The following is a 24,612-nucleotide window of genomic DNA, read 5'->3' as shown; positions in this document are numbered from 1 at the left end:
AGTGCGCCGCTGTCTTTGACGCATGCGCCGTAGACAGCGGTGCCTGTCTTTTTGCAAATATCTCCTAAACCATGTAGGTTTAGGAGATATTTCTTGGACCTACAGGTAAGCCTTAATCTAGGCTTACCTGTAGGTCAAAGTGGTCTGTAAGAGTTTACAACCACTTTAAGCATCGTAGCCTAGCTTTAGGGCTTCCTCACACCATGTCCATTGAGCTGCACTTTTCTACACACCATTGCACACTTATAAAGCACATAGAGAACAATTGTTTTCTAGGTGTCCTATTCACATCACACATATATGGTAGAGCTGCACGATTCTGGCTAAAATGAGAATCACGATTTTTTTTGCTTAGAGGATAGATCACGATTCTCTCACGATTCTCGCGGCATAACATCATCTTTCACATTAAAACAAACAAAAAAAAAAAAATTGTGCTAACTTTACTGTTTTTTTTTTTTTTTTTTTTTTTTATTGAAGTGTATTTTTTCCCAAAAAATTGCATTTGAAAGCTGGGCAAATACAGTGTGACATAAAATATTGCAGCAATTGCCATTTTATATAATATTTGGGGGTTCCAAGTAATTTTTTTTAGCAAAAAATATTGACTTTAACTTGAGAAAGAAGTGTCAGAAAAAGATTTAGACTTAAGTGGTTTAACTTCCTGCATTTACAAACTTGGCAGATTGCCCAGGTCATTTGTTTACACAGAGAAGTTCTATATCTTTGATCTAAGAAGGAAGTTGGTTACAATGTTTCAAGTTCTAAACTTGGCAGACTGTCTGATGCTTTCTTTTGACAGCTGAGTGAGCAGATAATCTCTCCACTTGTTTATATGAAAGAATCGGCAAACTCAGCAGGAGAGATCATCAGGGGAGGTGAATCGAGATCACGATTTTTTAACGATTAATTGTGCAGCTCTAATATATGGTGGCATGCAGAATATCACAGCTCAGCGGACATGGTGTGAAGAAGCCCCCACTCCCAGGATGAAGCCCCACTCCCTGTGACATCACATCATCTTACCTGAGTTGCCAAATTCTAACTGGATCCCAAAATATCATCACGTGACTGAGGAAAGACCCTCAGTCACATGCAGTTTTATTACAATCCAGTTAGAATTACAATACAAAAAAGCAAGCATGTTAAAATGTGAAACCAGTGATAATTACATACCAAGGTAAACAAAGCAATAACAAACAATCTAAGAACAAATTCAGCAACTCTTCCATTAGTAATGGATTGAGTTCTTAGGCAATACATGAACCAACACAGACAAGAGTCTAGATTTAGGCCAATTAGAGACCTGATCTGTTGGCATGGATCACTGCACTTAAAGGGTTAGTTCATCTTTACCAAAAAAAACTGCCTCTACAGTCAAGGGGCGCCTGTAGATAAAAACTGTGCAGCTTTGAAAAAAGTTAAAGTGTTACTAAACCCAGGACCCTGCATTCACTATATCTGGTCCCCCACAGTACACAGAACAAGGAAATGCAATTATGTTTGTAAATATAAACTGCTAAATATCTTTTCTCATCAGCAGTATATAACAGCCTTGGGACTTCCATCAGTGTCTGGTTAAAGCTTGTAGGAGGAGTTTTCATTCTCCCCCAATTGTCCTATAAGGCTACAGGACCCCTGACCCTCTATCTGGACAGTGCGGGTTTGGCCCTGTGCCGATCACATGCACTTTCCCAAGGAAAAAAAAACAAAAAAAAAAAAAACAAAAAAAAAAAAAACGCTCTAGCTATGCACACCAAACTGAACATGTGCAGCGTGTCCCCAAGGCTCTGTTCTATCAGCAGATAGATTGAGGACTGTAAAAGAAGTGGATTAGAGAAGACCGGATCAAACTTTTTACACAATGCAGAGGATTAACCCCTTAGGTTCCACTGGGAGTATAACAAGCATGCTATGCTGCATATACAGACTGATTTTGCTGTCGTGGGTTTAGCAAAACATTGCATAAAGAACTTACTATTATTGTAGGCCATTAACATACCATCCTAAAGCCTGGTTGAAAAACTCCCAGGAATGGCATCATCCCATCCTGCCTTGTTACTAGGATGTTGCCAGGACCATCCCAGCCAATCTAAACCCCCTAAAATGCACTCTCTCCCCCCTGCCACAGTAGGTGCGAGTTCAGCAATTCTGCGATGGAGGAGACAGCGGATAACAGGTGTGGGGGTTTCAGAGCTCACTTCTATGATGGGGGTGATAAATAATGGCTGGGAGTGTCTTAGCAACATCCTAGCAACAAAAGCAGGACAGGATGATGTTATCTACTGGGAGTTTTTTTGGCCAGGCATCATGAGGTACTTAAAGATATAGCAAGGGCCCTAGAGTTTGTTTTTTAGCTTCCGGCGTCCCCTACCTGAATAGGCAGTTTTTGGGTAAAGGTGAACCAAAACACTTTATTAACATTGCCCCATGCAGTCACATGACAATACACATAAGCTACCTTGTTCTGAATCAATAATGGGTTTTTCTCAGCCTTCTTCTGGAAGAATCGTTCCTGAGCGTGGAGCTTCTCAACTGTAAATCTGCTGAAGCCCAGTGGGGGGATTTGGCCTGGAAAAAACAGTTCTCGCTCAGCACTACCTTTGTTTCTGCGAACTTCCTTTGTAAATTTCGAAACTGGAACTACCTAGGAGGAAAAGATGATTGCTTTTAAACTTGTGGACATCAAGCAACACACACACACACACACACACACACATTTGGATTTGGGGGGGGGGGGTTGGCTGGGAGACCTCACGCAGAAAACAAAAGTGTGTGGTCCCCCCCAAAAATCCATACCAGACCCTAACGGAGCATGCAGCCTGGCAGGCAAAAAAAAAGGGGGGGGGGGGGTGCTATCATGCCAAGTACCGACTCCTAACAACCAATGCAAAAACAGACGTCGTCTGTTTACATCCATTTATCTTCATTCAGGTCTGTTTAAAACAGGACAGACTTGTTCCGTTTTTTTTTTTAAAAAGACCTGAATGGATGTGGATGTAAATAGATGATCGTCCGTTTACATCTGTTTGGCCATAGAAATGCATTGCTGTTCATTTTTTATCCGTCGACGAATGAATTAAAAACAGACCGAATAAATGCCCGTGTGAAAGGGGACTAAGGCTCATCATACACATTACAATCTGACCATACACTCCCTATACAATCGACTTTAGATCTACCAAAACTATGTAACAGGAGGACCTACCTAATCTCTCCAATTAATTTATATCCAAATCATGAAGGCTCTTGCACTACATATTTGTTTTTGGATATAAAGTAGATTGTGTATGTGTGCGGTTTAGGTATACAGCACACAGCGGGTCAGGTGGGGTGACTGATCTCAACAAAAAACTCTGCCATAAGGACAGTTAGCAGGCAGCATTTCCTGAATCACTGAAGAAGAATTGAGCACCTACCCACTGAACAGTCTTACCAGTATCATGCTCATCTCACCTCACTTGGAATAGATTCACCAGAAGGACCTTTAACCACGTAAGCCGCACCATTCACAGGAAGACGAACATACTGCGTGACTGCACGCCCCAAAGGATTGTAGATAACCACATTGAACTGCAGAAGGAGATGTCAGAATTGAACGAGATAACAAAAGAGCTACAAAACTAAATAAAAGCATCAATGAGCTTTATGGACACCTGCTGCGGAGAAAAATGTTGGTCATTATTATTAAAAAAACTGAACCATGTACAATCCTATGTGCCACAACACTGAGAAATCTATATAAAATCAGCAGTGAAAAGGCCCAAACTCCAAAATCTACAAGAAAGGAAAAAAAAAAAAAAACAAAAACAAAAAAAAAAAACCCACACACCACACCCTACAAAAAAAAAAAAAAAAAAAAACTGCAATACTACCAAAATGACTGTATTAACTCACACAATCTAAAAACGAACTATATATGTAAAACCCAATCCATCTCTTGAAATGCAAGTTAAAACATAAGCATGAACATGAAACAACCTGCACTGACACCACCTACAGTGTTATTGGGACATTCATATGTAAAGCAATGCTTGAAAGTCAACTCACGGATTTCGAGATCTCTGTTAAAGGACACACACTAATGTTCAGTAGATTGCAAAACACAAAGTTTTCTTTAGTCCCCATCAGACTGGAGAGAGCATTACTGACCACAACCTGTACCAGAAAATGGAGAAAAAGTCTTAGATCCTGTTCAACAAATGGATTGGGTCTAATATTATCGTGTCTCAGTGACATCACTGGTCTCTAGTGATTTGGTCTCTAGGCTGTATTCTTATGAATAAGAAGTGTCAATGAATACAAAAGCGGCATTCTAAGCCTGCAATGTTACAGATATCAGTAAAATACTAAACATGTGTTAAAACAGAATATCCTTTGCAATAGATTAATAAACCATATTCTCATTTACTTGGCATTTAGCATATTTAAAATTTGAACTAATCTAGTGCCACGTTTTGAAAAGTTACCTGACAGGCTTTCCAACCCTTATCGAGGCGCAAAGTATAGTCATCATTCACATGCTGCTTTGCTGTACCCGTTACAGCATCATGATGCTGAGCTACTCCCATGGCTCGCCCTAAGATTGGTAAAAAATCATAGGTAATAAGACACTCAGGAGCCGGGTTACTGTAATAAGATATTACAGGGGTAATCGAAGACTTGGGAATTAAGTTACTGTATAAGGATGCTGAATTAATAAGACGACTTACTGAGCTTCAAGCTGCTGCTGGTCCCATATGGTCCATGTATTGCAGCTGCTCCAGTCAAAGCCTCCAGCTGATTACAGACCTAGTAATGGCATAACAAACATGGTTGCCATGAAAAGGATATAGCATTATCCATTTTATCATTTCAATAATGTCTGAGGAGGTATTGCCTTTTTGTTGCCCAAAACAATCACATTCAAAGGGGTTGTATGGGTTAAAAAAAAAAAAAAAAAAAAAAATTATATTATATTTACATACATATACATACACACACACACACACACACGTTATACTTACCTCCACTGTGCAGTTAGTTTTGCACAGAGTGGCCCCGATCCTCCGGATCTGGGGTCCCTCGGCGGCTGTCTCAGCTCCTCCCCGAAATTGCTAACCTCCCTCTGGGAAGCTCTATCATGAGGAGGTTAGCTTGCGGGTGCACTCCGTCATAAATGCTGCGTCCATAGACATAGGATGCAATAAGGTGAAAAAACATGAACCTTTACAACCCCTTTAAAAAGGAACTAGAAAAATAAAGTAAAAATGTGATTGGTTCTTTGAGCAATAAGGACAGTACCTCCTTTAGACGTTTACATGTTCATTGCCCTGCTGTCCACTCGCCTGCAGAAAGTTGTTACTGAGCCTTTCGTAGCCCTTGAAGCCTGGGCGGCTGGTGAAGTATCCCGTCCAGAACATGTGAGGTCCATCAGCATATGGGAAGAAGTCGTCCATCTTCACTGGCCTGGAACATAGAGACAGGTCTAAATACAGAGCGATAACAGGTATGCGGTGAGACGCACACCAACATGCCGCAAGTTCCATGCTCACCAGGTGAGGTTGGCCCTATTCAGTGCACTCAGGTAACAGCTTGGGGTAGAGTACAGGACATTCACCTTACTTCCGTTTGCTTGCTGGAGAAAACAAAAAAAACAAAAATAAAAAAACAACAAAAAAACAAAAACACAAACAAACACACACTGTAAAGACTATACAATCTTCCTTTTTTTTTTTTTTTAAATGGTAACAAGATGTTGTTTCAAGCAAGCTATAACTTTATAGTTACTAAAGTGACCATGAAGAGGTCTAAAACATTTTAACAACATTTCTGCTTTACAGGGACCCAGTGTCTGCAAATTATTTCCTGTCTATATACCTTTGCAAGACCCTTTGGATTCTAGAACCCTTACATAGGTCCTCAGCTTCTCTTCTAGTGTAGGTTAGGCCTGGTCATTCCAGTTCCAAGGCCACCCACAGTAACTGAACAGTCATAATTATGATAGTTTGATTTTGATGGCAGGGATCCCGCTTTTAGTCGCCGTCACGCAGCAGAGTTGGGCGGAGGCAGTGACTGATGAACTGATTACAGGACATGCAGGCACACTGTGTATCTTAAATAACAAAATGTTCTAAACGTGACCTGTGTAGTATCAATTACTAAATAAGCCAGTGGGGGTAAAAATATAAGTGATCCAAAAAACACAAAACAAGTGCAATATAAACATAGTCCATTAGTGATACATAAAAAAAAAAACAATGTGCTGATGCTAATAGCTGAAAGTTCAATATTGAAAATAGATCTTCAGTGCATAAACCATCTGTGGTGCTCTGTCTCAAAAAAGTTCATATATATTTAATTGAGCAAAGATACTCGACAGTGCCAGATCTGCATGCAACTAAGCTCACATTGCCCTTACCTTCAGGGGCTTTAATCAAAGCCTTATGGAAAGTGCTGGATGGTGGTGGAAGAGGATGTTCCGAGTATTGCCTGGTGATGGTGGTTGCCTTTTGAAAGGGTGGATATCAATACTCGATCCTCAATGCATTATACTCCGGATCCTGGGACTTGTGCCAAGAAAAATAGAAGGGACAAAAAAGGGACAAAAAAGTACGGACAGTAAGACGTTTCTTGTAGTTGGTGACCAGGTTTGCACACATCTCAGGAGGGATTTTGGTCCACTCTTTACAGATCTTCTCTAAATTCTAAAGGTTTCTTGGCTGTCGCTTGGCAACTCGAAGTTTCAGCTCCCTCCACATATTTTCTGTGGGATTAAGGTCCATGATCTTAATGCGCTTCTTCTTGAGCCACTCCTTTGTTGCCTCAACGGTATGTTTTGTCATGGTGGAAGATCCATTCACGACCCATCTTCAGTGTTCTGGCTGAGGGAAGGTTTCTTATCCAGGATTTTACAATACATGGCCCCATCCATTGGACCGTCAATGCGACAAAGTCAGCTTGCACCTTTAGCAGAGAAACAGCCCCACAGCATAAGGTTTCCACCTCCATGCTTGACTGTAGGGATGGTGTTCTTAGGGTCATAGTCAACATTTTTCTTCCTCCAAACACGGCGGGTCAAGTTAATGCCAAAGAGCTGCTTTTGGTCTCCTCTGACCACAGCAATTTCTCCCAATTCTTCTGAATGTTCATTGGCATACTTCAGACAGGCCTGTACATGTGCCTTTTTGAGGAGGGGGACTTTACGGGCACTGCAGGGTTTCAATCTATGGCAGCGTATTATGTTACCAATGGTTTGTTTGGTGACTGTGGGACTGTGGTCCCAACTGCCTTGAGATCATTAACTAGCATCTCCCATGCAGTTCTGGGCTCACTTTTCTTATGATCATTCTTACCCCATGAGGTGAAATCTTGCATGGAGCTCCAGACCAAGGGCGATGGATGGTTATTTTGTATTACTTCCACTTGCGAATAATTGCTACAGCAGTTGTCTCCTTCTCACCAAGTTTCTTGCTGATGGTCTTGTAGCCCATTCCAGCCTCGTGCAGGTCTACACTCTTGTCCCCGATGTCTTTTGACATCTCTTGTCCATGATGGTGAGGTTTGAATGGAAGAAAGATTCTGTGGACAGGTGTCTTTTATACACATAAGTTGTCGTTAAGAGCACCTTCCTGAATTGACAGGACCACATGAGCCCATACTGTAGCATATGGTTGGTAGGGGGATCAAATACTCATTTTACTCACTGAACTGCAACCTATAACATTTGTATCATGTGTTTTTTCTGGATTTTTGGTTGATATGCCATCTCAATCATTTAAAATTGATAACAAATATAGACAATTCATTTCTTTGTAAGTGGGCAAACTTACAAAATCTGCCGGGGATCAAATAATTATTTTTCCTACTGTACATGTGTAAAGGAAATTTGTAAGTTCTGTATAGAATTGTATTCTATTTTGTATGTATTACACACTGCCCTCACTGTGTACAAGGCACAAATAATGTTTTCAGTACATGTTTTCATTCTTTCAAGTCCTGATTAGAATTAGTCTGCCTATGTTACGCCCCTTGTTACCATAAAAGTACAATTGTGATACCTATGTAATCATGTGTATAAAAACCTTCAATTTCATCATAATAAAGCAGGACAGTTATTTGGAAAGATGCGGAGTGTATCTTTTGTGTCTGTTACCTACTGAGGTAGTTATTAATTTGGAACCACTAATCAATATGAGGATAGGAGTTGCCCCATCTATAAAATTTTCATGTCACATGGAATATGATTTTTTTGGTGTAACGTACAACACACACAATAATAAAGTAATAAATAATACAATAAATAGCAAAATAAAGCGTTGAGCTGGAGCATGTGCATTAACGCAACACAAAGCGAAAAGATCCCAAAGGAAAACTATAACCCTTTAAAGCTATGCATCAGTAGAGCACTAGTTTCGTGATAGCCGTGACTCATCTCACCCGAGCATTTACTAGACTGATCAGTTTGTCCATGTTCTTAAACCACGGGATGGCATTCTCATATTGAAAATCGGATCCCATCGTCATAACAATGTGATTTGATTGGTACGTTGATGCCTGGCAGGAGATAGAGAACAGATAAGGAGTTTCAGCACCATGACGACATTTCCAGGAAGCGTACACAACCCTCCTCCCCGACAATACTACACCACGGTATGTGAACAGAGCATAATTCTTGTACACACAGTCTTTGTACGATACCTGATTATCTACAGCTGCCAGGAAATCGGCTAACACGACATCTACGTTATAACCTTCCATTGTTATGTCATCCATGATTGGCATGTCATTGCACAGCTGATCCCAGCAGAAGCCATCTGGGGGGTTGTAACCATTTGGAAGTACCCCTGCGGGGACAGAAAACACAGCATATCATTAAAACACGTCCAGTTTTAAGCTGAGAGACATACATTGGGTTAACGGAGACGGACAAAAGTTACTATTCTTAATAAGCTTGTTACAGACAAGCCAAAAAAAAGAGAGGGCTTGCATTGCAAAGCTTTTTATGGAAAAGTCAGCGGTTATGCCGATTCTATGACTTCAGGTTCTAGCTCACCAAGTATAAACAAGTATACCAGGGGTAGGCAACCTAGGCACTCCAGATGTTATGGTACTACAAGTCCCACGAGGCATTTTAAGCCCAACAGCCACAGGCATGACTCCCAGAGGCCAGGGTATTACCACAGCTGGATTGCTGAGGTTGCCTACCCTCGAAATATACAAACCAAGAGCTCACTGTTTGCCTCAGGTCAGTGAAAAGTATTGAAGACAAAGAATCAATATGGCAGGTAGTAGATTATTGATAAGGATGGCAACGTGGACAGTCTACATATTTCTTTAATGACAGGGTTCTAGGTTACCAGGGAATCCAAAAGATGGGAATGGCACTGCCGAGCTGACACACAGGTTCTGAGGCTCACCATCTGTTCCACTTAATCACTCACTGACCTGGAACAAGCATGCAGCTAGTGAAGTGTGAAAAATCTTAAAGTGATTGTAAACCTCTGATATGAAATATGAACAAAGCATATCCTTCTATAGAGTGTACTTGGCCCTATACAAAAGGGCCTAGCACGATTTTGGTTTCCCCTCTCATTCCTCTGATATCTGCATAAGTCACTTCTGACATTCTATACCGACACATACAATCCCAGGAGACAGCACCCCCCAACCCTCCATTACAGAGCAAGTGATTGACACTGGGTAGGGGGGGGGCAGTGTCCTTTACTTCCACTCAGCTCTCAGATTACACTCAGTTCCCTGCTGATGCTGTGCAGTCTGTGGCGTCAGATCCCTGCCCCTTGCCTTCTGAAGCTGAGAAATGCTGTGTAAATTCTGTACTTTGAACAGATGTAGATGGGAGAGGGTGGCAGATAAACAGGTACAACTAATGCAAGAGGATTTGTTTCATCTCTGCATCACCTAAAGCCAGTCACTTCACTGGGTATATGTGAGGGTTTACAACCACTTGAAGAATGGGCATTGCACAGAACCGTTCATGCTTGTTCCAGGTCAGCAATATGTATTGAAGCCAAAGGATCAATATGAAGCACAGCAGGCTTTTCATAAGGATGTCAATCATGGCAGCCTACATATTTCTTTTATTAATGAGTCCTGGAAGGAGCCTGAGGCCGTCATCCTGATCTCACCACGTAGGGCGTCACTGACTTGGAGGAGTAGGCATGCAGCTAAAGTGTGTGTTCTTGCTTGTTCCAGGTCAGTGGCTCACTAGGCAATGATGCCAGGACAGGACGGCATCCCTGAAGCCTGTACTCCTAAATATAAGCAAACAACGGCATCTCACAGGTTTGCAGGAAAGCAGGACGGCATAGGGTGAGAGGTGGCAAGTATGGCCGCCTCAGGTAGCAGTTAGCCCAAGCACACTCATAGACCTAAAGAATATGTAGGGGCTTCAAAATAAAGGTTGAACATAAAAACAATAATAATTCTGATATCTGCTTACTGACCAGTAAAGAGATCAGCATTGGGTAATTCTAAATCATCGCTCGCTCGCCAAACCATCTCCATTTGCCGGGTCTTTTGTCGATTGGTTTTATCTTGATAATCCAGACGGCCGAAGAAGAAGCCATCAAAGCCCATCTATGGTTAAAAGTCAAAAGACATGCACATTTGTTTGCCAAGTGAAAGAAAAAAAAAAAAAAAAAAATAATATGCACAACGGCATATAGATCAGACCAACCAAATCAGAATTCAGCTTTTATTAGTCTGATCCGCATTGGAGAATGCACTTAGAACATCAACATTAAAACCACCAAATATATTTTCTGAAAGCAGACACCCTGGAGAATAGAATAGTTTTAGTCAACTTTTTTTGTCACATGATATTAATGCAATTTATGATTTGATTACCCTTAGTGTAAAGCATTTTACAAAAAAGGTAACTTAAGTGCAGAAAAACAATATATTACCCATTTTTTTTTTTTTTTTTAATTGTAAAAAGGGGGGGGGGGGGGGATGAGCTTGCGCCGAGTAAATAGATACCCAACACATTAAACCTTAAAACTGTGTGCCCCCAATTTTGAAAAGGCAACAAAAACTTTTGGACCCAAAATTGTCCATGGGCAACACTTTAAAAGCCCTTAAAGAGGAAGTAAACCCCAATGGGTTTTGCTCCCTGCAAATTAAAAGCATAATGGGCTGGTATGCATCGCTAGTATGTGACACTTACCTGCAAACGAATCCCGCGCTGTCCCCTGCGCAGGCTGCGTCCCTCTTCACCCCCTCTTCCTTCCGGGGCCATGGACTTCGGCTCTGTGACTGGCCGGAGCCGCATGACGTTACTCCTGTGCTGGGGAAGAAATGGCACGGAGGTCTGTTTCTTCACTGCGCATGCGCCGATGACATCATTGGCGCACTACAAGTGAAATATCTCCTAAACGTGCACAGTTTAGAAGATATTTTCACTACCTATAAGGTAAGCCTTATTCTAGGCTTACTTATAGGTAAAAGTCAGGAAGGAGGGTTTACCACCACTTTAAGAGTCATTAGTTTAGAGTAGCGATCTCCAAACTGTGGCCGGGGGCCAGATGTGGCCCTTTGCTTGCTTCTATCTGGCCCATGGGGCACTATTTCATCCATGGATACCAATGACGGGGCACAACCCCCCCCCCCCCACTAATGACGGGGCACAACTCCCCCCCCCTAATGACAGGGCACAACCCCACCCCCCACCCCCCACACACACACACACACTAATGACGGGGCACAACTCCTCCCCCCTAATGACGGGGCACAACTCCCCCCCCCCCTAATGACGGGGCACAACTCCCCCCCCCCCCCCTAATGACGGGGCACAACTCCCCCCCCCCCCCCCTAATGACGGGGCACAACTCCCCCCCCCCCCCCCCTAATGACGGGGCACAACTCCCCCCCCCCTAATGACGGGGCACAACTCCCCCCCCCCCCTGACGGGGCACAACTCCCCCCCCCCTGACGGGGCACAACTCCCCCCCCCCCCTGACGGGGCACAACTCCCCCCCCCTAATGACGGGGCACAACTCCCCCCCCCCCCTAATGACGGGGCACAACTCCCCCCCCCCCTAATGACGGGGCACAACTCCCCCCCCCCCTAATGACGGGGCACAACTCCCCCCCCCCCTAATGACGGGGCACAACTCCCCCCCCCCCCTAATGACGGGGCACAACTCCCCCCCCCAATGACGGGGCACAACTCCCCCCCCCCCAATGACGGGGCACAACTCCCCCCCCCCCAATGACGGGGCACAACTCCCCCCCCCCAATGACGGGGCACAACTCCCCCCCCCCCCCAATGACGGGGCACAACTCCCCCCCCCCCCTAATGACGGGGCACAACTCCCCCCCCCCCCTAATGACGGGGCACAACTCCCCCCCCCCCTAATGACGGGGCACAACTCCCCCCCCCCTAATGACGGGGCACAACCCCCCCCCTAATGACGGGGCACAACCCCCCCCCTAATGACGGGGCACAACCCCCCCCACTAATGACGGGGCGCAACCCCCCCCCCACTAATGACGGGGCGCAACCCCCCCCCCACTAATGACGGGGCACAGCTCCTCCCACTCACACCAATGACGGGGCACAATTCCTCCCACTCACAGCACTTCCAATGGCCACAATTCAGCCCCCACTAAAGTCTGAAGCACAGGAAACTGGCCCTATGTTTAGAAAGTTTGGAGACCCCTAAAAAGGGGTCTCTACAAATAACTGGCCTAGAATTATTACTCTTACTTCAACATGCATAGCAATATAAAACAGGTGGAGCCATTTTCGCACGTAGGTGCCCTGACACGTGTATGGATGTGGATGTAGGTTTGGGGTTTTGGGGGTGTGTGCGCCCAATTTCAGTGCAGGAGTGGAACCTATGCAATTGTGCAAGTCTAAAAGGTAGGACTGATATTAAAGCGGAGCTCCAGGCTCCTTCAGAAAATTTTTTTTTAAAAAGTCAGCAGCTAAAAATACTGTAGCTGCTGACTTAATATTAGGACACTTACCTGTGCACAAATACAGCGGTGTCTTTACCCAAGCCGATTTTTCTCAGGTAACAGCCAGTTCCCTACTGCTTTTGTGTGACACGGGGGTGGGGGGCACATAAGGAGATTTATAAGACAGAAAAAAAATATATACCGCGCTACCTGATAAGTGCGAAGCTGCAGCTCAAAAAATTAGATATACACAATAATAAAAAAACGTGAGCAGCGCTAAAAAAAACAGTGAAAAACATATGTGAAAATATGTATATGCAAAACAGTCAAGGGATCCCTATTGGACCCACAGAAATATAACACAGTTAGCAATATAGGTGGCAAAAACCATGAAAAAGTAGTAAAATTAGTCCAAAACAATAACAAAAAAAAAAAAAAAAAAAAAAAAAATCATGAATGTGATGTAGAACAGTCCGTATGAAAAAAGCATCCAAAAGTGAGGTTACTCGGTCACACAGACACCAACACGTGAGGAGATCCGCCACCGTATATACTAAACGCATACCAGCTTTGGCAAGCTTGTATGGCAACATGATAATCAATAGTTGGTAACGTCACACCATGGCTTTCCAGTGAGAGGCCAGGACCAAACAGGGTAGCTCCATCCAACCCGACATTCAGTAGGCAGGACTTCTCTTGACTTTCTTCTTCCTTTGAGACTACATATCCTCCTGCGAGACTGATGGTTTTTCCCTGGTTCGCCCCCATCTTTTTGCGCTTAGTTCTTCTACAGGAGAATCCCAGTCATGTCATGGAACAACCGCCGCGCTGCCTGCTTCCTTAGTCCGGTACCGATTGACTCCCAAGATGTCCAAAAAAAAGCCAGTCCCTGGGACGGTTTAGGTCCCCCTCACACAACCGCAATGAAGACATCACTATCTGGCAGAGTCCCCAATTATTGGATGGATTTTCCATAAAAATGGAGGAGAGTGACCAAACTGGCTTTGTACTGGATGCAGCAGATGGACAGAACTAGGAATTCTAGTGGGAATATCTTACAAATGAAGCAAGTGATTTAACTTAAAGAATAGAGGGCGCACCAGTCTTGCACATTACTTTTGCAACACTGAAAATTTCTTAAAAGTGAAATAGTGTACTCGTAAACGAGTGATAAATTCAAACGGCTGATGCAAAGTCCATCATTGGCCTTATCCAGCAGGATCTGCTGGCCAGTAGACTTGGGTGGGATGAAAAAGTCCATAGTAATCTGACGCATTTCGAGGGGTGGCCCCTCTTGCTCTGAGCAAGAGGGGCCACCCTCGAAAGGTGTCAGTCTACTTTGGACTTTTTCATCCCAACCAAGCGGTGCACTGTCACCACTGACAGAGCTTCCATGCTCACCCAGTCTTCCTTCCGAGGTTCACGTCCTGCGGCCGTCTGATTGGCCGCGCTGCGATGACATCACTCCTGCACATGCGCATGGGTCCGATATTCATGACACAGGACCCACGAAGGAACAGCATGCACCGGTGAGGTCACTGGCCCATTCACAAGTAAATGTAGAGAGGAGGAGATCTTTACTGTACTTATAGGTAATCCTATAGTAAGGCGCACCTATAGGTAAATACTCCCACTTTAATATTAAGCATATACAGTATAGCTAAATATCAGTTTTTGACTATTGTAACGTTAAGAAAATCAACCCAACACAGGGAAGAAAAAAGTGACTGTTAAGAACAATGGTACTCCAAAAAGTGAGCGCTCACGTACCTGTGCAAACAAGGAAGCCTGCTCCCTGGAGTGTCCAAAGGGATCGATGTGCCAAGCGACCCGTGGTCTACCGCATTCACCAAACGTATTCTCCAAGAACTGCAAGCCTAGAGTCATCTGGTCAATGATGGAATTGTAGTGGGTGGCAGCTTCGTCGTTCATAGACCAGCCACCATTTATAAATTCCAAGCGACCTGAGGAACAGAGAGGAGAGCGCTAGGTCTCAAAGGACCACAAAATGAAAAAAGGAGGAGAATTGTTCCGATTGCCCATAGTCACCCTTTCATTTTTCTGTTTTCAAAACAGGAACGCATAAGGAAGTAGTCTGCCCGATTACTATATGCGATATGTATGTGAATGCAGAACTAAACTCAAATCAGTAAGACTGTGTATGGGTATTATTATTACTTACCATCCATCCCAACAAGGAGATCCCACCAGAGCACCAAGTCATGTGGCCTTCAGTAGCTTTGTACTGTGGACACCGACCCGGCTTGTGTAAGCTTCTTGGTACATGGTGTCTGCAGCATTTAGGGCCCATTCACAGGTGGGCATTGTATCAATGCATGCTTTATGGGGCACACACAGTGGATTTCTATCCTTTGCAGCTACTGAGGAATATCTGTAAAATAATTATGTGCCCGTAGTTGAGCCTATGGAATGCACTTATTTTTCCATCAAGAGCACTCCACATACCATTCCCTCCTCCCTTAGAGCCCTGCTCCTTTATTTCTAGGATTAGATACCCAGTAGAAATGAGAAAAATGTGATCGAGATTTTTCTACGTGAGGAAGAATACACAGCAAGTATGTCACAAGTGTCAAAGGGCACCCAACTGTAAGACCAGACAGAAAACCATGGCGTAGATGTGTAGTGCCACCCCCTGTGGCTCACCTTCTTGTATTAGGTGTACTACATCTTTCTGCACAGACTCCTTCTGCTCCCTCCACCAGCGCCAGAAAAACGCCATCTCCACATAGATGAACCTCTTTTTGGGGTCCTCAAGCAGCTGAGGGATCACAGAGTCCAATATATATTGCACGCCAGCATGCTGGATGCTGTTATTCACTGAAAGACACAAAAAAAATAAATAAATAAAAATCTGTAATCCAAATCAATCAGCTCATCTTCTCATCAGTTATGGGAAACATGTCACAGTATACACTATAGTGTCAAAATTATTGAGACACCTGCCTTTACATGAACTTTAAAGTGTTACTAAACCCACAACAGTAAAATCAGTCTGTATATGCAGCATAGCATGCTTGTTATAATCACTGTGGGACCTAAGGGGTTAATCCTCTGCATTGTGTAAAAAGGCCGTTTTATCCTGTATGCACAGATCCTCCGATCCTGCACTGTCCAGCTTGGGAAGGCCAGCTAACAAAGGCAGTAGCCGACCTACACATGCTCAGTTGTGTCTTATGCTGGAGAGAACAGTTACTTGTTCTGAGAGATAGCCAGGTCACATGATATTGACATCACACATGTGGGCATGTATAGAGGCTGCAGTGGAAATCTCCACCACCTGAACTCTCAGCACTGGAGAAGCTCTGCAGTTTAATCCACGTAATCCTGGTATACAGATCAGAAAAAAAAAAAAAAAAAAAAAAAAAAGTATATAGTGGTCATATTTTAATGTAAAAAGAAGATTTATAAGCTGTGGGCACTGTGGAGGGCAGATGAACCATTTTCACATTACTGGGTTTAGTAACACTTTAATGACATCCCAGTCTTAGTCCGTAGGGTTCAATATTGAGTTGGTCCACCCTTTACAGCTATAACACCTTCAACTCTTCTGGGAAGGCTGTCCACAAGGTTTAGAAGTGTGTCTATGGGAATGTTTGACCATTCTTCAAGAAGTGCATTTGTGAAGTCAGGCACTGATGTTGGACGAGAAGGCCTGGCTCACAGTCTCCATTCTAAATCATCCCAAAGGTGAGCACAATTGTATGAAAGTCCTAGATTCAGCCACCCCAGTCTGCTGCACCCAGTTTCTGTACGTGTGTCAGACTGGGGAGCTCTGGAGCACCTATGTGGTGAAATACAGCCGGTGTTTGAAGAGACACAGCTCATGTGGCAAGGACTTGATTTACAGAGAATAACTGCCCCGTACACATGATCGGACATTCCGATTTTTTGGATTTTTTTTCCCCGACGGATGTTGGCTCAAACTTGTCTTGCATACACACGGTCACACAAATCTTGTCAGGAATTCCGAACGTCAAGAACGCGGTGATGTACAACACGTAAGACGAGCCGAGAAAAATGAAGTTCAATAGCCAGTGCGGCTCTTCTGCTTGATTCCGAGCATGCGTGGAACTTTTGTGCGTCAGAATAGTGTACACACGATCGGAATTTATGACAATGGATTTTGTTGTCAAAAAATTTGAGATCCAGATCTCAAAATTTTGTGTGGCGGAAATTCCGATGGAAAAATGTCCGATGGAGCCTACACATTTTCCGTCGGAAAATCCGACCGTGTGTACGGGCCATTACAGTGCCTTGAAAAAGTATTCATAACCCTGGAATGTTTCCACATTTTGTCATGTTCGTTACAACCAAAAACAGATGTATTTTATTGGGATTCTATGTGATAGACCAACACAAAGTGACACAAATTGTGAAGTGAAAGGAAAATGATAAATGGCCTTTACAAATAAATATGTGAAAAGTGTGGCGTGCATTTTTATTCAGCCCCCTTTACTCTGATACCATTAACTAATATCTAGTGGAACCATTTGCCTTCATAAGTCACCTAATTAGTAAATAGAGTCCACCTGTGTGTAACTTAATCTCAGTATAAAAACAGCTGTTCTGTGAAGCCCTCAGAGGTTTGTTAGAGAACCTTAGTGAACAAACAGCATCATGAAGGCCAAAGAAAACACCAGACAGGTCAGGGATAAAGTTGTGGGGAAGTCTGAACACATTAATGGGGTGGGCAACTACATGGCAAATGGGGTTCAATGTAGAAAAATGTAAAATAATGCATTTGGGTGGCAAAAATATGAATGCAATCTATACACTGGGGGGAGAACCTCTGGGGGAATCTAGGATGGAAAAGGACCTGGGGGTCCTAGTAGATGATAGCAGCAGCTTGGCATTGCTGAGCCTAACAAAGCCAGCAGAATATTGGCATTAAAAAGGGGATCAACTCCAGAGATAAAATGAGAATTCTCCCACTCTACAAGACTCTGGTCCGGCCGCACCTAGAGTATGCTGTCCAGTTCTGGGCACCAGTCCTCAGGAAGGATGTGTTGGAAATGGAGCGAGTACAAAGAAGGGCATCAAAGCTAATAAAGGGTCTGGAGGATCTTAGTTATGAGGAAAGGTTGCGAGCACTGAACTTATTCTCTCTGGAGAAGAGACGCTTGAGAGGGGATATGATTTCAATATACAAATACCAGACTGGTGACCCCACAATAGGGATAAAACTTTTTCGCAGAAGAGAGTTTAACAAGACTCGTGGCCACTGATTAAAATTAGAAAAGAGGTTTAACCTTAAACTACGTAGAGCAGAGGTCTCAAACTGGTGGCCCTCCAGCTGTTGCGAACTCTCATAGGCAGAGGCATGATGGGACTTGTAGTTTTGCAACAGCTGGAGGGCCGCCAGTTCGAGACCCCTGACGTAGAGGGTTCGTTACTTTATGTAACTATGCAAGTGTAAAGCAGGGTTAGGTTATAAAAAAAATATCCCAAGCTTTGAACATCTCACAGAGCACTGGTAAATCCATCACCCGAAAATGGAAAAACAGTATGGCACAACTGCAAACCTACCAAGACATGGCCGTCCACCGAAACTGACAGGCCGGGCAGGGAGAACATTAATCAGAGAAGCAGCAGAGAGTCCCATGGTAACTCTGGAGGAGCTGCAGAGATCCACAGCTCAGGTGGGAGAATCTGTCCACAGGACAACTATTAGTCGTACACTCCACAAATCTGGCCTTTATGGAAGAGCGGCAAGAAGAAAGTCATTGCTGAAAGAAAGCCATAAGAAAGCCTGTTTGCAGTTTGTGAGAAGCCATATGGGGGACACAGCAAACATGTGGAAGAAGGTGCTCTGGTCAGATGAGACCAAAATTGAACTTTTTGGCCTAAAAGCAAAAAAAAGGGTATATGTGGTGGAAAACAATGCACATCACCCTGAACACACCATTCCCACCGTGAAACATGGTGGTGGCAGCATCATGTTGTTGGGATGATTTTCTTCAGCAGGGACAGGGAAGCTGGTCAGAGTTGATGGGAAGATGGATGGAACCAAATACAGGGCAATCTTAGAAGAAAACCTGTTAAGAGTCTGCAAAAGACCTGAAACTGGGGCGGAGGTTCATCTTCCAGCAGGACAACAACCCTAAACCTACAGCCAGAGCTACAATGGAATGGTTTAGATCAAAGCATATTCATGTGTTAGAATGGCCCAGTCAAAGTCCAGACCTAAATCCAATTGAAAATCTGTGGCAAGACTTGAAAATTGCTGTTCACAGACGCTCTCCATCCAATCTGACAGAGCTTGAGATATTTTGCAAAGAAGAATGAGCAAAAATGTCACTCTTTAGATGTGAAAAGCTGGTAGAGACATCCCCAAAAAGACTTGGAGCTGTAATTGCTGTGAAAGGTGGTTCTACAAAGTATTGACTCAGGGGGGCTGAATATAAGTGTACCCCACACTTTTCACATATTTAATTGAAAAACATTTTGAAAACCATTTATCATTTTCCTTCCACTTCACAATTATGTGCCACTTTGTGTTGGTCTATCACATAAAATCCCAATAAAATACATTTATGTTTTTGCTTACATGACAAAATCTCAAGGGGTATGAATACTTTTTCAAGGCACTGTAGGTCGCTCCAAGTCTGTTAGCCAGGGACCCCGCGTGTAAGTCGGCAAGTGGCAAGGTTTTTATATTCATTTTTGTTCTTCTATTTGTGCTCCTGTATAATGTATATGGTATGGCCTTTGTAAATGAATTGCATGTTTCAGTGAGAACTGTTGTCTGCAAATAGACAGATCATGTGATCTAGGCTGCCGTAGCTTTAGTAACAAAAGATTATCATCTTTTTAGGGCTCATTCACCCCATGTGCAGAGACCGACGTTTTTCTGCACCTGCACAATGCAGGACTTCTGCAAAGTAAAAAAAAAAAAAAAAAAAAAAAAAAAAAAAAAAAAAAAAAAAAAAAAGGGGAAGGAAGAAGGAAGGAGCATGGGGAAAAAAAAAGCCATGACAAAAAATAATCAACGAATTTCAGTGGGCATAGAATGCAAGTAAACACTTATCAATGCACACTTTTTTTCATGAGTTTTTATGCACGGTATTATATGTACAAGCCCTAAAAAAATTCAGGGGTTTATTTTTGATTTTTTTCTCAAAGTTCTATAATTTTGTGTTTCTGATGTGAGCCAATTAACACAAAGTATTATTTTATGGTTAGAGCTGGTCTTATCTACTTGTACATTTTTGGAACTATAACCAGGACCCAGCTCTGCAAGACCCCAGGGCTGCCCATAGATAAAAGAATATTTAAAGAACAACCTCCCCCCCCCCCCCCCCCCCCCCATTTTGGATACAGGGGAGGGTTAGAACCCTTTGCAGCATTTTTTGCCATTGGCAAGATTACCCATCACTTCCTGTCATGAAGACACAAACAGGAAGTGACAATATCTTTCCATTGTGAGCTAGATATCCACTTATATAGTAGTACAGGAAGACAAATTCCCCTATGTTGCTGTCTTGGTGACAACTCTAAATTTTGGATTTACCCTCACTTATAGGCCAGGTGTCAACACACCAGGAGAGGGTTGACCTACCAAGTGGAGACACAGACAGTAATTCAAATCTAATCGAGGTTCTAAGCCATTACCACTTTGTCTAAAAATATGATAGATAGAGATGGAGATAGATAGATATAGATATAGATATATCTATATATATATATATATATATATATATATATATATATAATTACGAGCGTTTTGCAAACTGAGCACTGTATTTCTAAAAATCCTAACTCGGTTTGTGAGTGTTGTCTCGCAAAACGAGCAGGATTCAGGCCAAAAGCGGTGTGCAGTACCGCTTTTGGCCTGAGGTGAGGGGCGCCAGAGCTGAGCCGAAAGTCGCCGATCGGCGCCATTTGGAAAGGCCCAAGGACAGTACGGCTGACCTCGGCAAACCTCGGAAAGGCTCGTGAGTCTTTCCGAGGTCAGCCGAAGTGTCCTCTGGCCTTTTCAGCCGTTTCCAAGGCTCTCCGGCACCCCCCGCCTCTGCCCGCATGCGGTATTGCATCCCATTGAAGTCAATGGGAAACTATTTTTTTTGCGTTTCCATTGACTTCAATGGGAAAACTCGCTTTGAAAACTTCGTTATGCGAGTACATTGGATTATGAGCATACTCCTGGAATGGATTATGCTCGGAACCCGGGGTTCCACTGTATATGGGATTTGTGATACACTTCAAAATATCAACACAGCATTTATCTGAAATAAAATGCCACAAGGCAATAGAAGGGATGACAACCATTTTAAAAGACTATAGGGTCGATTTACTAACGTTGGGGAGTGCAAAATCTGGTGCAGCTGTGCGTGGAAATCAGCTCCCAGGTTTTTTTGGGGTTTTTTTTTTTAAAAAAAAAAAAAAAAAAAAATTGAACAAGCTAAAGTTAGACACCAATTGGCTGCCATGACCAGCTGCACCGAATTTTGCACTCTTCCGTTTTAGTAAATCAACCCCAATGTTGAATCAAATGTTTGTAACCAGCTTTTACAGTTTACTAAACTTAAAAAAAAAAAAAAAAAAAAAAAAACGGAACTATAAAGACTTAGACATTGAGGAGTTGATATTTTTTGGGTGGTAAAAGGAGAAAATTTTTGAACATCCTGCTTGAAAGAGGATACAGATCTGTGATAATCTACACAGGAAACTTTCTGTTCAGTTACCAAATTATGAAGGTCGATAGAAAATTGCTGAAATAGGCGGAAACTGCAAAACTCTTATCTTCTATTCACAGATGCAACTGCTAGAGAAGGAAATATCGTCCACATACCTCCATAATAATACTGATCTACGGTCTTCAACCAGCCCACATCATCATGCGTGTGAGGGATCAGGTGAACATTCAAGAAGCCATCAGGAGCTGCTAGGCAGGTCTATAGGAAAAGACAGATTATTCAGATTACAGATCTACCAACTCACTGGTGGACTCCCTTTCATCCACTTCTCTTAGACACCCTTTGCTGCACACACGTAGCACCTTCCCCCATCTGGTCCTCTAGAAATTGCCAATTCCATCCACTTGTAGTGCCAATGCCTTGACCTCACCATGTCACCATCTCCCCCCTCTGTTCACCCAAATTCTACACACTCCATATTCTTCTCCATCAACTCTACAAACTCATTACATCATCCTTTCCTCTGACCAGACACCCAACCCTTCATCCACCTGAACCCTACACAGTCAATATCTCATCCTTCTCTCCATCCAGACACCCCACCCTTCTATCACATCCTCCATCCACCTGAGCCCTACACATTCAATACCTCATCCTTCCTTCTGTCCAGACACCACACCCTTCTATCATATCCTCCATCCACTTGAACCCTACACAGTCAAGATCTCATCCTTCCATCTTTTCCAGGATCTACATCTATCTATCCACTCCATCCAACTGAACCCCACACACTCAATATATCTCATCCTTCTCTCTATCCAGACACCCACCCTTCTATCACATCCTCCATCCACCTGGGCCCTACACATTCAATACCTCATCCTTCCCTCTGACCAGACACCACACCCTTCTATCTTCCCCAACACTGAATTTCACCCAAAACCTACACCCACCATGCCTCACTCTAGTCTCTGTTTCAAATATGTTTATTAAAGTTTTCCCAAGTACAAATAAAGATAATTTAGCAAATATAAGTGACTAAGTTCCCCAAAGAAAAAAAAAAAAAAAAAAAAAAAAAAAAAAAAAAAAGACATAATGAGAGTAAAAGAAGGAGAATTTTCTACTTGGCTGGGACACCCCTCAGGAAAGAGGCACAGCTTCCAATATGATGCAGGAGGAAAACATAGCAATAACCGAAAAAACTAGGCAGTAATAACAGAACTGAAGGTAGGGAGGGGAAAATGTCAAAAATACATAGATCAGGAGGGATTAGAATTATATAGCGCCTCGCTGTGCATTCAGACTTTCAATTACAGCCCATGGCAGAGGGAAGTTTTCCAGCACCAACTTGCCAGCTGAGATGTCATGTGACCAAATTCTGAGAGCTGCAAAGCAAGTAGATGATGGTGGAAGGACAAACCCTTTTCCCAAAGCTCCATACTTACCTAGTTTAAGGACCCTGTCCAACCACCTCTCACCTTGATGTTCATCTCTGGCTGGCCAGTCCTCCTTTTCCAGCAGCCCAGTGCATACGTAGTAGTAGCACCAGATGGCTTCTACGCTCATTTCTCCTGGACTTCTAGAGACACACACAGACACTGGAAAGGTGAGAACTAAGGATGAGCTCAGGAGCGTTCACAAACAGCACGTGCCGAGCCCGCCAGGAAGTCGGCACTGCACAGCGCTAATCACAGGCAGCAAGAAATTTCCTGATCTCTGCAGCCACGCATTGGGACAATGTCTCACTGCTTGTGATTAGCGCTCCGCAGCGCCGACTTCCTGGCGGGCTCTGCACGTGCTGTTTGCGAACACGCCTGAGCTTATCCTTAGTGAGGACTGGCTGAACAGAGGTAAAATAAAAAGGGTAGAGGAACTTTCATTAAAAAAAAAAGTTTTCTTACCCTACAACAGTGGAAGCTGGTGCTCCATCGGTCGGGGGTGGCAGACGGACCTGACCACAGACCCACCCCCCATTGCTCCAGTCCGCACCGTGCACTATACCCTCCAACCCCCCCCCCCCAGGTCACCAGCTCACTCATCCTGTGCTGCCCCTGGGCTGACATTTGGAGATGGCTTCCCATGCATCTCCTCGGCATCGAACCATATGTCTCCTTCCTATAAGCCAATAGGATGGCTTCTCCTTTCGGCCAATCGGGAAACCGGTCTCACATCTTGAAACGGGTCTCACAACCTGCTTCCCGATTGGCTGGGAGGAGAATCAGTGTGACAATAGGGAATATTTGCTCCAATCATGTGCTTCAAAAAACACACAACCTCATTGGAATCCATGCATCCGGCGCCCAGCATGTAGATTGGGGGCTGAACACATGGATGGGGGGGGGGGCTTAAATGCCCAATGGAAGGACCGCCACTTCCCCATTGACCATCAATGTAGGGGGCCACATCTACACTGACAACTAGGGACACTACAAAATTCTACTGTCTGTGTTGCTTTTGATATATTTTTTAGAATGAAAACTAAAAATGATGTATAGAGTGGGAGGATGTGAAAGAATAATCTACCCAGGGTGTCAAACATGCCAAGGAGGTCATCATTTACACCAGATTCAGTGGCGTGCATTTTTAAACGCAGTAAGAATACGGTACAAATACATATGTGAGAAAAATGAATGCACTTCATTGAGCCTTGTTTACGCTACTGTAATACTTTAATGTGCGTAGAATAAAAGTATAGTATGTTGCATTTTTCAGCACCGGAATGAACTGCAAACGCACGTGAATGAACGGAAGAGAACTGAAAACATACGTGGACACAGGCAAACATGTGAATGGATGCAAACGCAACTTTGTAAAAATAGAATTATAACATTTAAAAATACACCTAAAATGCAAGTAAAACACACAAAAAAGGAATTGCAAATGCACATGCAGAAACACATGATAAATGTGGGGATTGTATTGTAAACGAGACGTTATATTTAAAATGTTCAGTGATCAAGCTAATGGACTGTACATATAATTAATTATTATTTTTTTTTTTTTTTTTTAAAAAGGGGTTCCCCGAGATCTGAAAATATTTTCATTAGTTCCC

General features: G+C 43.3%; 1 protein-coding gene across 1 annotated transcript in view; it reads right to left on the bottom strand.

Moving 5' to 3' along the window:
* The window catches only part of MAN2B1 (mannosidase alpha class 2B member 1), a 52,975-nt gene that overhangs the window by 22,870 nt on the left and 5,493 nt on the right, over positions 1-24,612 (bottom strand). Inside the window, exons 2-14 of the mRNA XM_073622730.1 lie at positions 21,716-21,818; positions 15,568-15,741; positions 14,674-14,867; positions 10,446-10,578; positions 8,680-8,825; positions 8,419-8,535; positions 5,535-5,617; positions 5,328-5,448; positions 4,713-4,791; positions 4,470-4,579; positions 4,051-4,158; positions 3,457-3,573; positions 2,462-2,647 (exon numbers count right to left, since the gene is read on the bottom strand). Of these exons, the coding sequence (XP_073478831.1) occupies positions 2,462-2,647; positions 3,457-3,573; positions 4,051-4,158; positions 4,470-4,579; positions 4,713-4,791; positions 5,328-5,448; positions 5,535-5,617; positions 8,419-8,535; positions 8,680-8,825; positions 10,446-10,578; positions 14,674-14,867; positions 15,568-15,741; positions 21,716-21,818 (1,671 nt within the window). The remainder of the gene's footprint in view (positions 1-2,461; positions 2,648-3,456; positions 3,574-4,050; positions 4,159-4,469; positions 4,580-4,712; positions 4,792-5,327; positions 5,449-5,534; positions 5,618-8,418; positions 8,536-8,679; positions 8,826-10,445; positions 10,579-14,673; positions 14,868-15,567; positions 15,742-21,715; positions 21,819-24,612) is intronic.

The sequence above is a fragment of the Aquarana catesbeiana genome, linkage group LG03 (genome assembly GCF_042186555.1).
Source record: "Aquarana catesbeiana isolate 2022-GZ linkage group LG03, ASM4218655v1, whole genome shotgun sequence".
Taxonomy (NCBI): domain Eukaryota; kingdom Metazoa; phylum Chordata; class Amphibia; order Anura; family Ranidae; genus Aquarana; species Aquarana catesbeiana.
This window is presented reverse-complemented; position numbering and strand designations above follow the sequence as displayed.